Source organism: Psammomys obesus, unplaced genomic scaffold, assembly GCF_907164565.1.
Source record: "Psammomys obesus unplaced genomic scaffold, mPsaObe1.curated_primary_1811, whole genome shotgun sequence".
NCBI classification, from domain to species: domain Eukaryota; kingdom Metazoa; phylum Chordata; class Mammalia; order Rodentia; family Muridae; genus Psammomys; species Psammomys obesus.
The window spans coordinates 30,567,758-30,584,164 of NW_026592890.1; the positions used below are offsets into that span (position 1 = coordinate 30,567,758).

Consider the following 16,407-nt stretch of genomic DNA (forward strand, 5'->3'; position numbering starts at 1 on the left):
TTTAAATGGAGGAGGTCTAGATAGTTTGTCTGAAACAAGTCATATTGGCCCCTATGAGGGCTCTCTCAGCTTCTTCTCTGCCTTTGTGAATCTGTGATAGGGAGGAAGTTTGTTTATTTTGTTTTGTTGAGACAGGGTTTCTCTGTGTAGTCTTGGATCCTGGACTTGATTTGTAGACCAGGCTGGCCTCGAACTCAGAGAGATCCACCTGCCTCTGCTGGGATTATAGGCATGAGCCACCACATCCGGTGGGGAGGCTCCCTCCCCCTCACCCCCGAGGGAGGAGCAGCCTTGCTAGGCCACAGAAAAGGACATTGCAGCCAGTCCTGAAGAGACCTGATAAGCTAGGGTCAGATGGAAGGGGAGGAGGACCTCCCCCATCAGTGGAATTAGAAAGGGGCAGGGAGGAGTTGAGGGAGGGAGGGTGGGATTGGGAGGGAATGAAGGAGGGGGCTACAGCTGGGATACAGAGTAAGTAACCTGTGACTAATGGATGTGTGTGCATGTATATGTGGGAGAGCACAAACGTGAGTGTGCTCATCTGTGTGCACATGTGGGAGCTAGAGTTTTTCTTGGGGACATTTCTATCTCTCCATTCGTTTGCTTGTTTGTAGACACAGTCTCTCACTGAACTTGGAGCTTACTATTTTGGTGAGGCCATTTGGGCAGCAAGCTCCAGGATCTCCCAGTGTCCACCCTCTAAGTGCTGTGGTTACAGGCACACACTACCATGAGTACTTCCCATTCAAACTTGTTTTATGTGTCAGACTCCATGGGCTTCACACACTGGGGAAAATAATTGCAGGGATGGTTATATAGCACCCAAAACATGTTTTCTTAGGATTTGACATAGTTAAGAGTGAGGGTAGATTTATTTCACTACAAAACTTTACCAGGCATTTAAGGTTTTATTTGATGTTGAGGATTTGTTTTTCAGAAATTATTTTAATTATCCATTTACTAAAACTAAATTTTAAAAAAGTGACAAGAACTTTAAAAGTATGTTCATGCCTTTAATTAAAATAAGTATAAAAGGAGGATCCAGGAGATGACAGTAAGAGGTCCTCTGGGCATGTGGAAGGAGGTTTTTGTCTAATGGTCATGCCCTGAAAGGTAGGTAGAAGAATGGACATCTCTGTTTGGCATTGGTTAGGGCTCTCCATCCGGTCCATCATCACTGTCCTGGAGGCTTATTCAAGATGTACCAAGAGAGGGAACTTGGAAGAGATGGAAATGTGAGCAAAGCAGGGGCTGAGCACTAACTTCCTCAGTGCCTACCATTTCTAGGGAAGAGGCTGTAACAGACAAGACTGTCTGCCCGTGGATAGTCTGGCTAACTTTTTGCCTCATGTAGAAACGGACACACCAGCGCAGGATGCAGCGAACCATTCCACTCATGAACTAATTCCTGGGCTCTCCCACCCTTTGTTTCTGCAAACCAGAGCAGAGCAGCTGCTGTAGGCAGAGCACGGTGGGTTTGGGTAGCAGGTGCTGTGAGGGAATGTACATGCTGCTCATTTCTGCTTTAAAAGTCGTCCTTGATGACCAGGAAGGCGTCTGTGAGAGAAATGCTAGCAGTGCAGCTTCCTTCCAAGTACTTTAAAAATAGAGATCTTGACTGGCCACCGAACCTCAGGCCCTTCTTGTTTTTGCTCTGTTTAATTCTTTAGTTGCCTGGCGGGTATCTTATCACTTTACTCCCTGTGCATTTCCTTTGAAGCCAGAAACATTTCCCAATCTGCTGGATAGAGTTTAGAAAGTCAGCATATTCCTTTACTTAAATACATAGATGGGGGCTGACAAAACATTAGGTAATACCTCATTTCTCAAAACTATGAGTCAAGAGTGTGGCAGAGACAGCAAGTGTCACCACAGCATTCATGTACCCCTTCCATAACATAAATGTGTTACTAGAAAGTAGCTTCCCAGCCATAATGTATTTCCCAGCCACTGTTGTATCATTGAGCCTGTGTTTTGAAAGAATCTAGTAAAAAAAAAAACAAAAAACAAAAAAATAAAAACACATTTACTTTATATACGCCAAGATTTACTTGTTTTGAAAATTAATCAAACTCAGGTTATGGTCTATTTATCTGTTATTTTTTTTCTGGGAGGCAAAAAATGCTAGAAACACTCAAGAGTTAAATGGTTTTCTTCCCCATGAATGATGTGCCAACTATGAATGAGGCACCAAAGACTTGGGAGCATTGGGCACCATTCTTGTTAAGTGTGGGGCAAACCTTATGGTATTGCCCTAGCTCTAGCCAGTTAACAACTTTGATTCTCAATTTTTGCCTGTGAAATTTGAAGAAGCAGATTTTTTCCTATATTTCGTTGTTATATGTTAATATCGTCTTAAGTGAGAGAAACTTTTCATTTATTTAAAGTAAATACTTGTTGAACTCTCTTTCCTGCAAGCTTCTAAGCTAAGTACATCACTTGCACTTGATTTCCCCAGGAAATAGGTACCTTCTGTAAAGGAGAAATGGAGGCTTTTTGAGAGCAAAAGTCTCGAAACAAGCAGGCAACACAAATCCAGGTTCCATACCGTTAATCATCACGTTGTGTTGCTAAGATCTGGCACCTAACAGGGTTTCTAAACCATCTTCATTAGGGAGATGTTTTACTTTCTTTGGGGCTGTTTTTCTGCTCTGTCTGCTATACCTTGCATTTTCCAAAGCGTGAGGAGTTACAAGGGCTTTTGTGGTGCCATGTGCTTCATTCTATATATGGCCCCAGTTTGTGCACTGGTTTGATGTTCACATCTCTCCAAGACATTCTTTCTGTGCTTTATGTAAAGCTAGCAAAAGTGAAACTTCTAAATTTGAATGCTTAAAAAGAAATCTATTTGGTTGAGGGGGGGAAAAAAAAGCCTTGATTTAGGATTTGAATTCTAGTTCTGCTTCTGGGTTGTATTCAGTTTCCCGGCAGACAATGCTTCTTTGCCACATTGTTATGGTAATACTGAAGATCAGAAACCCGAAAGGCATTTAGATCCCAGCGCCACAGTCTCTGGATTAGCAGTCATAACAGCTGTTATGGATTATTGGCTCCAGAATCAAGCAGAATAATTTTGGCCTGTGTGGCATTCTGAAGATAATTATAACTGGCTTGGCTCAAGAATAAACCTGACCATGGGTTGCAGCTGGTGGCTGACATAGAAGTGCTATCTGAAGTATCTTGTATCAACAGTGATTCTTAAATTACTACACTGAATCCACTGATTAAGTAAAATCTTAGGAATGTTTTAGTGATGTGTAGTGTGGGAAAGAAAGCTGAATTCTGCAAGTTTGTGTGCCACGTAGAGAGGAGGGAAGAAAATCAGGAGAAATGAGGCTCATGGGATCCTTCAGAAACTCCCTGGGGATTGACTTCTGAGTAAGCTATGTATTAACAGAGTGAGTTGCTGAGTGTGTCTAGTCATTTTGCCAAATGAAAATGCCGCGTTCCTGACCGAGACCAGAGATTCCAGTGAGCTGGCATTCTGCTACTTCTGACGGAAGTGAACTAGGGTGGGGATTGCTTGAGAGATAGGCTCTGTGCATTGCAGGATGGGTGGAGGGGAGGAGGAGGATAGGAAGAGAGTAAGGGAAAGGTGGGGGAGATGTTGCTAAACTCATCAGCCTTTCATAGCCGTTGTCTGAGCACTCTCAGTGTCTCCTAAGCTGTTCATTAAGGTACCACAGTTATCACAAACCACAATCAACATCTTTTCTGTTCATCTTTGTAGACATGATTGTGTGAGTGTGTGTTTAACTTTGAGACTTGAATATATATCCCAGGTGTGCTGTGGTAATTACAGCTTTTCCTAATGTCTTCTGAAATAAGTACATGAAATTGGTCTACAGCATGCCTACTTTGGGCCTACTTTAAATTATCTTCAAAAAATGCTCCATTCCTTTAGTTGGAAAGTGTGCACACAGGGTGGAAAGTTGGTGGAAAAATCAAAGGCTGGAAATGGGATTCTGTTTGGGAGACTTTGTGAGACCTTTACAGTTGATGAATGGAACCAGGTATCTCTGTAGGTTAAAGGCAAGTTTGAGGTAGACTTCAGTTTCATTTTAAAACATCACATTTAGGTTACTGAAGTTTCTAGACCTTCTGGGTGTTTTTTCCTGGCAGAGATTTTTCTTTTTTGTTTCTTTCTTTTCTCTCTCTCTCTCTCTCTCTCTCTCTCTCTCTTTTTCTGGAAAATTTTAAACTTGCCTTGGCTTCATGTAAGGAAGAACAGGATTTCCTCTTGGTTAGACTTTACCACCTCCCAAGCTGGAATTCAGTTCGACGTGGTGTCAGTGAGTGTTCAGGCACCTTATGCCTGAACAGAGCTCAGTGCTAAGCTCTTAGTGTACAAGAGCATACTGTCAGCGTCTGGGAGACTTGAAGTATAGACAGCTGAACCCAGCTAGTGTGTTGGTTTGTGCCAGGCCCAGGAGAAATTGTGGGTAGGTAAAGGAAGGTCTTGCTAGCAGGGAGGGCTATGGGAACCCAGCACACTGAATGAGACATTAGCAAGACAACTTGTAATTTGTGGTGGGCAAAAGCTCGTTGCTCCAGGCCACTTGCTCCTTAGCCTGTCTCTGCCGATGATGAGTGTTCTACAGAATGTCTGTGTGTTCTGCACTGGTCTGAGTGATTTTTCCAACAGGTTTTAAAGTGTGGTAAATCCCCACCTTTCTTTTATGCCCTCTCATGAATGCCAAGCAGTAACTGAGGAACCTTCCAAAATAGTTGGCAGAAGGAGATGGTATTCAGAGTCTTGATGGGGTTCTGTTTCTGGGACCTCCTTTATCGTTTAGGACCATGCAGGCAAGTCCTGAGTAGCTGGAGGCAGGGAGGCAGAAGTAGCCTGGGATCATAGGGTGAGTTTGGGTAAGCAAGGTACATCCACCTCACAGCCTCTCAAGACTCCAGAATGGCCTCTACAGTCTCAGTGACTGCCTGGATAGGAAGGTGATACTGGGTGTGTGGAGGGAAAGGAGAAATAGCAAATAAAACATACCAGCCATTTTGGGAATGCTTGTACAAAAACTGAGCTGAAAAAAAATCTTGATCTCCCATAGTCTTCCTATATCTCCCCAGTAGCCTGAGTCACCCCATTCTTACTGTACCACCACAATAAAGACCCCTGTCCGCCTTTGAGACTACTGTAGATGTCCTCACCAGGGTGTCTGAATCCCTGCTGTGCTAATTGAACTGATGACAGCATCCTGTCTTAGACTTGTGAAAGTTCATAAAAACACATCCACCACAATTTTAAAAGAAATGCTAGCAGAATTTTTCTCTTGAGAGAAGCAAAAGTCCCCTTGGGGGACTGAGCGTCCTTTCACACCAGCCGCCTGGGTGTCGACACAGACCACACCCTCCTCGTATAACCACAGAGGACTATTTCTTTTGGCTGGGTCTCTGACCTTGAAGGATCAAGCCAGCTGCCTTGAAGCTTTTGGTTCTAGACACAATACTGGCAGAGTCCAAGAGTTATTTCTCTTTTATGTATTTGACTTAATATGACCGTTAATTTTTTTTATTCATCAGAAATTCTGTACTTGAAACTAAAATGTGTCACCAAACCACTGCCATTAGATTTTTCTCATATATATTTATATCTAAGTACATTTGAGAATAAAAGCTATCAGAATAATGTAATAGCCACAAGTAATGCCACACTCTGCTTCTTGGGAGAATGGAGCAACTTGAGAATGTGGATTGAATTTGGTGTCGACTTTTTATTTTTCTCTCATTTGTCTGGGATGATGCCATTTTTTTTCCCTTGGAAAAATCACTTGGGTTCACCATCAACTTTTTCGTTTAATAATTAAAAACCACTGTTCTTTATTTATATAAAACTTTTTTTCTGGTCTGCTTTCTATAACCTTTCCCCTCATAAGAATTTTAGGAATTCTCTGACTTTTCTCTGAGGGATTTTATGCCTGCTTTATCCCAGATGTGGGACATGGACAATGCTGAGGGTTTGTGTATGTTTCTTCTTTTATATGTTCGCTTCCACTTGAGGTTAGTTCTTTTAACTAGTGCACAAATATGCCACTGTGAGAGAAAAGAGCTATAAAGAAAAACAACTAGATAAGATAATATGTAAGCCTGCTTTAAATTTCTAACTTACTGAATGACACCAAAACCCTATACACGAAATGAAAAAGCATACAGTGGTTTCAAGTACTAAGGGGAAAGAAAGTACATTCACTAGCCATCCATTCTTTCAATACTGGGATTTTTTTCCCCCGGGGGTCTGGATGAAGGCATGCCAGCTTCCCAGCCACAGAGCTCTGAGTCTGGCCTTCATGGAGAATTAACATCAGCCCAGGGAGCTATTGGCAGATCCTTCTGTCTTCTCTGGCCCACCTTCTGCTCCTGCAAACAGGAGCCCTACTCACACTGTTTTGTCTGCATAGGTCCCCACAGATGTGTTGATCCCAATGCCTGATTCAGAGCATAAAATGTAAGGAAGGGGCATGTCCTTGCAGTGAAAGAGGCTGGATTAAGAAACACAGACATTTTTTAATAATGTCTTCTCAGATTTCCAGAGGACAGTTTACCACCAACTTTTGGTTATTGTGGTTTGGGTATTAATGTTTAAAATTCTATAAACATCTCAGTTTTTCTGCATGATAATTTATGAGAAAGACATCATACTTCCCCCCACCCCCCTTTCTCCATAAGTCCTACGTTTGTGCTTTCGCAATGGATACTGCTTGCTAGAGCAGCTTGGGTCCGTACAACCAGACCTTGCTGAGTTCCAGTAAGTTTCTGCCTACTTCAGCTTTTTGTTGCATCTTACGAGATTCACACGCTTAAATGTTTATTCCTTATAGAAAGTGAGACAGATGCCTGTCTGCTCTGCTTTCATCAGGCATGACTGACATATGCTCTCCTCCGTGTCTCATGTAGGATCGTTCGAAGATGGTTTGGCTGCCTTGGCGATCTGGAGATCTGATGCCACGATGAGGACTCATACACGGGGGGCCCCCAGTGTGTTTTTCATATATCTGCTTTGCTCTGTGTCAGCCCACGTCAGTGACAAGAACCCGGAAGTCATGATTCCCTTCACTAATGCCAACTATGACAGCCATCCGATGCTGTACTTCTCCAAGACGGAGGTGCCAGAGCTCCAGCTGAGGGCTGCCGGCTCCCATGAGCACATTGCTGCTCGGCTCACAGAGGCTGTACACACCATGCTGTCCAACCCCTTGGAGTACCTCCCTCCCTGGGATCACAAGGAATACAGTGCCCGCTGGAATGAGATCTATGGAAACAACTTGGGTGCCTTGGCAATGTTCTGTGTGCTGTATCCCGAGAACATTGAAGCCCGAGAAATGGCCAAAGACTACATGGAAAGGATGGCAGCGCAGCCTAGTTGGTAGATTTTTGTCTTTTCCTTCCTACTGTATTAACCTTAACATTTAGAGAGAAATGATTCAACTTCTAGGGATCTAGCTGAGTTGGTAGATTGATTGCCTCTCATGCTCGGATGGAGCACCGGGTAAGCCAGGTGTGGTGCTACACAATCTTAATCCAGCACAAGAGACGGAGCTAGGAGGGTGGGAGGTTGAAGATCTTTTTCGGTTGCATAGAGAGTGTGCATTTTGATATTTGAGCTTCTGTCTCAAATTTAAAAGAAAAAAGAAAAAGGAAGGAAAAAAGAAAACAAACAAAAAAAGACTATCTGACAGTTTCAAAAGACCTAGTATGTTTCAACTTAGAAGGAACATGGTAAGAGGCAGCTTAACCAATGAGCATCCAGTGTCTTCCTTCTTTCACATGCATTTACAGCTTTGGTCATGTGATGATGGAGTCACATTCTGAGGGATGCATCAATAAGTGATTTTTGTCCTTGTGTGACTATCACGGACTACATTTACACAAACCTAGATGTCATTTATATAGGACATAGCCTATTGTTCCTAGGGCAGCGATGAACAATGTGAGATGAAACAAAGCGTGAGGCACACGTTAAACAGTGCATATGGGAGGCTGCTGCCTGCAAAACACAGTATGCATGTCCATGGTTAATCGTGTATAAGTGGAAGGAATGCACTCTAAAATGAAGCGTATCGCACAAATAATACATCAGTAATATAGTTGCTTATTGGGAGGGTTATGCCCTATAGACAGTTCTGTCTGCTATCTTTGATATCGCTGGCAGTGTAGTGGGCTTCTTTATACTAGCACCCCCATGAGCTCATGAGCAGAGAGCACATTGTACTGGTGTTAGAGTGGTCACAGTGTCACTAAGCACCCTAACTTTCTGGTTATAATCCTGCTGGATTACTCTGATATATGCTCTTCCTTGGAGCAAAACACCACCATACGTAACAGGTTACATAACAGGTTCTTATTATTTGGTTGTAGGTCTTGATTGACAGCCTTCTGCCAACGGGCTGAAATGTTTTTGCCTGTAAGGCATTTCAGCCAGCTGACGTTTATGTGCATTTTGTAATAATAAGGAGATAAAAGCCATTGTGATGGGATTGACTTGCAATTTATAGACAAGATTCCATTTGATAAGCAGCAGAGTGGACAATCCTAGGGGAAAGCTACTTCTACAGTGAACATGGGTGAAGAATTCTCACTGTGTCATAGTTTACTTTAAGATTCAAGAACAAACTTCCTGTCTCCTTTTGGTTAGTGTGGATTTGTTTATAATTTATGTTTCTATCTGCCTTTAAAAAGATAAGGTTTGAACTGACTAAACCTGAGATTCTGTAGATTTTTTTTTTTTTTCTGATCGTTTGCTTAATATACATTCACAGGTCGGTTTCTGAAAATGCTTACAAATTGTGTGAAACATCATCTTAAAACTATACAAGTTGCCACTTGTCATATGCCTGGAGAGGATTGGTTTTAAATACTTAGGGATATCTGTAGCGGTTACATGGTACGCATATCTTACTCGAGATACATCTTAGTGTCACAAAGGTGAAGAGTAGCAATTTGCAGCCCTATGATAACTGTCTGGCCGCCCTTAATGCACATGATCGTAGAAGAGCTGGCATTAAGACATTATCAGAGCGGAATCTGTAAAATTGTTAAATCCGTGTAGTTCTCCTGAAGCTTACGATATTTTAGAGCCTTGTCGTGTGGCTTGTCACAAGCATAACACTGTGCACGTGTGCCAGGTTTTCTGACCTAGACTTGCATTCATCAGATTGCACTCTACTTCTGATGCCAAGAAAGAAAATTAATTAGGTATGAAAACATGCCTGATATTTGAGCAGCAAGATGGCATTACCAAATGTTACCATAACTTAACATTACACTAGGTAGAAAAAAAAACAACAATCCGTTTTTGTCTGTGTTTGCTCTTTTATAGCCTGTTTGTTTTACAGTTAAGTGGATTTTGGTAGATGATAATGCTCATGAAAATATCCCAGAGAAACAGTTACTGCAAAAAGCCTGTTTTGTCCCACGAAAGACTGAACTAAAAAAAAAAAAATGCCTTTGTAATTAATTTTTTTTAAGCACAAATATAACAAGGTTAGGAAAAATTGTACAATACCAGTACAATTTCATTAGCAAGCACATCTGGGTATATGTATTTAATGAGTGAACACTGTCACTAGGATTAGATACCTTCTCTAATAAAAGAAGGAAAGTAAATAATTTCCTGTAAAAATTTTAATATTCATGTAGTCTCTACAAGTACAGATTTACCAATTGCTTGGGGTGGGAAGAGACTGTCTAACTAACCGTGCTGTTACCTAGTGGCCGAAAGCCAATCTGTCACTTAGTAGGCTGAACTGAACCTTGTAGGACTGCTTTTCTTGATCAGGCTAAGCTTGTATGAGAGACTGAGAGTGGATCTTGCTATCCGGATTTTAGTTTTAGATAGTTGAATCTTTTCTGTTGTGTTTTTTAATGCTCATATAAGAAATTTTAACTACTTATAAACAGCCACATTCAAACCTAGCTTCCTAAACATTCCTTTAGGCAAGTGATTGAATGCAATAATTTTATAAAACATAAAATATTACTAAATGTTTTTATATTCCAGGTACGTTTGCTTAAATCGCTCAATTTAATCCCATTCTTCATTATATACAAACAGCATAATGTGAGTACTGTCATTGTCTTAGGATATAGTATGCCCCCATCCATTTCAGAAAGAAAAAGGACTGGCTGTGTTCATAAATCAAAAATCAATACAATAGAAATTTTAAGACCTCCCTGCAATGACTTCACATGTGGAGAATATTTGCCATTTCCTGGAAGAACATTTCTATTCTTTTTGAAAATGACTAAATTGTGTTTATTCACTTAACTAACATTTTGAGCACGTGACTACTGCATGTGGAGCACGGTGCTATTGATGTGGGTTCTAATGCTGAAGAGATGGCCCCACAGGTTTACACTTTGTACCTGGGATAAGGAGTCCTCTTACACTGGGTACTTCTGCTCAGAGCTTAGCATGAGGAGAACACAGTCTGGGTTTTTATTGACGATTTACTGGGACAGCAGAGGAAAGGGGCCAATGCTGCAGTCACTCTGCCTGCATCCTGAATCCCACCGTCTACTCCAGCTGTCTCACTTCAAGTGCATTTCTCAGCTTGAGCCTAGTATACAACATGACAGCAGTAGCATGTATCCCTCACAGGGCATTAGTAGTGAGATAGCCAGTGCACAGAACTCTGAAAGTTCTTGTCATGCAGCGAGGCTTCAGTAAAGAATAATGGCAGGTGGGGATAATTATTGTCTCTGCTGTTTTACCTTGGAAATAGGCCTTAATTGGTTTATAATTGTTAAAGAAGGAAATTATTTTGTTCAGATACTTTTATTGTGTGTGTTTTTTTTTTAAATCAAATTGTTCTCAGAGCTAGAATTTACCTTTGACAATATTCCTTTGAAACTTGCAGCGTTTGTCCTTCAGGATTCCTTTATGTATACAAGGCTCTAGCAATAAGGCCATGAAGAAGGCTTGGGGGAAAGGAATAATGGGACCTCTTTTGTTTGATGTTAAAGCTGTATTATTTCGTTTCTCATTGCTGTGGTGAAATACCTGGCAAGGAGCAACTTGAAGGGAGGGTTTATTTTGACTCACAGTTTGAGGGTGCGGTTCATTGTGGTGAGGAAGTAACAGTAGCTGGTCATGATGCATCCATGCCCATAGTTGACAAGCTTTTTCCTTTTCATGCAATATAGGACCTATGTCCAGAACGGCACCACCACTACCTTTGGGGTAGGTCTTCCTGTGTCAGTCAGCCAAATTAAGATGATCCCTCACAAGAGGTCCGGAGGCTCGTCTCAGTGATCCTGTCAAGTTGACAATACTAACCATCACATCCATTAGTAAAGAGATTTAAAGGTTCACAGGAAGGCAAAAGCAGGTGGATATCTAAAACTGAGGCCAACCTGGTCTACTGAGTGAGTTCCAGGAGAGCCAGGGCTACGCAGAGAAACCCTGTCTCAGACAAAAAAAAAAAAAAAAAAAAAAGGAATTTCAGCCATTGTGAAATAAAAGTTAAATTAAAAATGTTATTTAACTGTACTGTTTATACAAAATAGAAAGGGACTCTGAAAGGTTGTTGATATAAGGGTGGTTGAGGAACGTGTATAATAATCATATGGGTCTCTAAACGACTGGGCACCACAGAAAGACGAGGCTTGTTTGTGAACTCTGTCTGCTTGTGTGAAGGCACCCACATCCTTTCCAGAAACTCTCTCCTGTCTTGTTTTTGTTAATGCTAAGGTGTGTGCATCGCTTACTTTGTGAGCTCGATTTTAAAAATATGTTTGGTTTTTTTTTTCAAACCTTTGAGGTGGCACAGAGGTAAACGCACTTCCACCAAGCCTGATGCTGAGTTCAGTCTCTGAGACCTATATGGCGGAAGGAGGGGACTGATTCAAAGAACAAGTTGTCCTTTGACTTTTTTATGCCACAGTAGGAATATATACATGCACACCACATACAAATAAACAAAATATAGTTTACAAAAATCACAGAAGTTACTGTACAGACACAAAATAATTTATTTTCATCAAGAGTTTAAAATTCAAGCCAGGAAGGTAATAGCCTAAAAAAGTGTTTCACAGAGGTTTCAAACAGATTTCCATAATGAGCAGTTTAAAGATGTTTTGGAGTTAGCACATATTATTCTATTTTTTTCTTAAAATTTTCATAATGTACATGTATTTTTATTTTCTTACTTACTTGCCTGTATTGTGCCTTTACCGCTGAAGCTCATCACCCAAATTAAGGACACATAATAAAAGATTGAAATTGAAAGCAGCTGAGAAAGACTCAGTTGAAGAGTTGAAAAATAGCCTGAGAAAGGACCAAGCGTAACTACAATGCATCACACACCATGACCATGAGTGTATCATATGTGAACCCTGAGGTCGATTTGTTTATTTATTTATTTAGCAACAAGATGCTAGGCTTCCTCACTTTTGAAGTTTACAGTATCCATAAGATTAAAATTCACGTCAGTTGCTCTGCAAAAGAACAATTATTCTTGGCCCAGAGATCACAGGGAACCTTCTCGATTTTCACGGAGACTCACAAACATCCTTCAGCATGTGTGGTACTGTCAGCCACGACGATACTTTACATATAGCACTGGAAGGAGAGCAGGAAGCATGTCGTTTGGTGCACGCATGGATTTCCTTCATGGAGGCTCTCCTGAATAAATGTCTCTAGAACCTTCGGGGAGGAAAAAATAAGAATGGTGGTGATAGAGGCATGATTTAGCCAGTTCTGTTTTCCCCAGGCTAGTTGAACTTTTTAGTAGACCTTTGTTTATATTAGAAAATGAAGAAAATGACAGTATGCTTGTCCATCAGGCAGCATCCCTTTGTATCAAGTGTCTCCTGCAGGTCTTTGGTGGCTGGATTGCTGTGCGCTTGGTCTACTCAGTATATGTATCTGGTGATCTAGAGCTTAATGCAAATAAAACAAAAATCTCACTCAGTTATTGGAGAGCACCACTGTCTAGTTACTTTAGAAAAGTGTGAGTAATTTTACCGTGTTTCACTTACTCATACATTGAAAGTATTAAAAAGAGATTTAAGATTGCATTGTAATGGAGTTCGAGTTGATAGCTGGGAGGCATTCAGTGTGCAATTCCCAGTAGTGGGTTTTGGGGGATTTCCTCTTAAATTGTCAACCCAGGGAAAACAGGCCTGGCACAGTGGTTTTGGGGGCAGATCTTGTTTATGTCTTGACTCTATGATTGTAATTAGCCATGTGTCCTTTGGCAAATTTCATAGCTGCTGTAAATGTTTGTTTTTTTTTTTTTATCATCTGTAAAATGTGGATTAATCTCTGCCTCCATGATGGTTCCAGAGATGGAACTAAGTGGTGTGCAGAAAGCTCTTATCTTTATGTACTTGGCACATAGTTTTGCTAAAAGTTTATTATTTTTATTATACAGAAAGATGAAGTAGATGCAAGACTGTCAAGTCTTGGTTGCAGAGTCCTTCATTTTAGCTACTCTGGCACTCTGGGGTTGTGTTTTTGAGAAGTATTTGCTGTGAATCACTCTTTCTCCCTTTCCTTATAGTATTTTTTCTGCCTTATCATGAGACAGAAAATAAATCACAGAGGGAAGAAATGACCTCACTCTTGTGTTGGAGCCAGTTGGCTACAGGGAGTTGGGAGAAGTGGTGAGGGAAAGAACTAAAGCTGAACTTTTGGACAGAGAAGTAATTGTACTTTTTTTTTTTTCTTCCTGCGGTATATTATTAAATCCTTGCTTATGGATTACAAACTTCTGACATCCTAGGATGTGTTGTAAAATAATATAAAGCAAAGAGAGGGTAGAGAGATGGAAACAGAAAATTTTCTGTCACACTGAAATGAGCCAGTCGATTTTGTTGCTCTGCGGACCAAGATGGACTGTAGGGCCTGCCTCAGCCTCGCCTGCAGGGCTCCAAAGCAATTCCTCGCAGCTGCTTCTTAGGCTTTTCCCTTTTCTAAACTGTTAGCTGAGGCTGCGAATCAAAAGGCTGAGGAAGTAGCTGGGCCCCAACACGGGGAGCCCCAGCACTGTGAGTGAAAAGATCAGGTTTTCCTCTCATGACCTTCCAGTGAGAAAGGTGGGGAGGCCTGCCCAGAGCAGGCACCTGGAATCCATTAAAGCAGACTGGTGGTGGAAACAAATGCTGGGCTGTCAGAAACCCAGGCTCCAGTTCTGGCTCTTTCTCATTCATGTTTTTCTTCTCTGTTGCCCCCCCCCCAATCGTTCCTACCACTCTTTCTTTCCTGTTCCTTACATTCTGTGACAGTTTCCTCATTTTGTGTAGGTTTAGGTTCTTGAAAGTAGACAGCTCCAAGCCTTTTTCTTTTCTTTTCTTTCTTTCTTTCTTTTTTTTTTTTTACATTGGCCAATTTCTTTAAAATGTACAAAATCTCAAGGAGTAGGACTAGACCATGTGAAAGTCCCTTCTTGACTGCCATTTAATGAGCAGGTCGCTGACAACCAGCATCACTGCACAAGGGGACCCACAACTGCAGAGGAAGCCTGGTCAGGTTGGCAGGTAAAAGCAGGCTGAGCATCCATGGAATACAGCTGGACTGTGTGAAATCAACCTCTTTGTAGTAGGATGTCCATTTCACCTAAGTTCTTACTGCTCTGCTAGCTTGAACTCTAAACTGTTCAAATGTTCAAACTATTTCAAATGCAGGTGGGGATAAAACTGTTTCAATAATGCCTCTTTCTATATACTTATAAGGTAATTTAATGATAGCTGTAATCACACTCACTTGGAAAGAAATGCAAAGTTAATTTTCTTTGTAGGATATGTTTGTTCTTTATAATGTTAATTTCTTTCTTTCCTCCTACACTTCAGTGACCTTTGTCGGCTGTTTAGATGCAATGTGGGCTTTCTGAGTTGCTTCAGGCTAGAAGAAGCCACCTTCCTTTTATAGTGGAGTCTCCCACTTATATACAGCACAGGTCACATGTATGCAAAGCTCAGCATAATCTTTACGTATAAACATTTAAAGCTCTGCTTTAAAGTTGGTAAGCATGATATTTGGGTTTTATGCATCCCTTATTTCCTATCTTGAGGGAAAACATTAATTCGTGAGTACTGACTGTATCTGTAATCTAAGATGTTTTATTTCCTGTGGTGTTTTATAATCATTTTGTAAACATTGGTTCAGTGTATTGGATGAAATAAGAGCTCCGTTCTGACATCATTTACAATGTGGCTTTCCTATTCGTGTATTCTTATTAATGGTAAATGGGTATTGTAATAGCTGCCGAGGCTGATGATGGTACAAGTGTTCTCATTGGATCTGTTGATAATGTATTCATTGGCTCTCTTGATAATGGATCTCTTGGAAAGCCAAGTAGTTCATTTTGTCCTACATATCTTCAAAATGGCCTAGAGAGCTTTTCAAGTTCCAAGGCTTTATCAATTAAGGGAACACATTTTAATTATGCCTAACAGACTCTCACCCATCTTTCCTTTTTCTTTCCACATGCTGGCTTTGAACAGCAGGAAAACACATGGTCTCCCACTTAAACCTGTGGTTTAGAAAGATTTTTATGTACAGTGGCCTAGTGTGAGTGAATAAGGAAAAGAGGCACTTGTTAGTGGCTATAACATCAATCAAAGAGGGAAATGAACACCGCATTTAAGATTCCAAGGGTGCGTTACAGATTAAACTTTGTCTTTATAAGGTCATATCCTGCAAGCACCTGGAATTCCTCTTCATGTAAATAAGGCATTCCCAGCACATTGGCCCTGGCCAATGTTGTACACTTACCCCAAAAGCCTCTACCCACTCCCCAAACGTTTAAATAGCCTTTGTTCCCCCCCCCCCCCCAATTAAACAAGCTGTCTCACTGAAGCTGTCTCCTACGAAGGCTGTTTCCCTCACACTCACTGCCGACCAAGAACCTGCATTGCACCCACCTGCTTCAGCTAAGCTTTCCTTACTCTGGTCCAACCAGGTGCAGTGCGCAACGAGCTTGGACACCTCCAGAGGGAAGCAGACATGGTGCAGCACTCTACCATGTAGTTTCTGCCATAAAGTTCTCCCTCACCACAGGCTAACACAAAAGAGTCAGTGACTGACTGTAAACTGAAACTCTGAGCTAATTATTTTCTTTTCATGAGGTGATTTTTGTCAGGTATTTTCCCATAATATGGGAAGCTGACAGACAGTTAAATCCTTGGTGAGCATCTTGGTGTTTATTGTTTTCAGGACTCCTCTCTACAGCTCCTGATGCTTACAAATTCACAGTCTTCTACTCTGCACATCTCCCTCTGTACGCTGTCCACACTCATTTTCCCTCTTCCTCCTTCTATTCTTGCTTGACTCTCTTGAGTGTGACTTGTTGAGGCTGGTTTTGTGGTTATTCAATGAATGTGAACACTTTAAGAAGTCTTTTAGGGAGGTTAAAAAAAAAAAAAAAAAGACCGTTGTTGATACCTGAGTGTCTCCAC

At 41.2% G+C, this 16,407-nt stretch overlaps 1 protein-coding gene across 1 annotated transcript in view; it reads left to right on the forward strand.

Annotated features, from left to right (window-relative positions):
* Dse (dermatan sulfate epimerase) overlaps window positions 1-16,407 on the forward strand; it is a 51,246-nt gene that overhangs the window by 14,136 nt on the left and 20,703 nt on the right. The window contains exon 2 of the mRNA XM_055616208.1: window positions 6,904-7,372. Coding sequence (XP_055472183.1) covers window positions 6,957-7,372 — 416 coding nt within the window. The 5' untranslated portion in view covers window positions 6,904-6,956. The remainder of the gene's footprint in view (window positions 1-6,903; window positions 7,373-16,407) is intronic.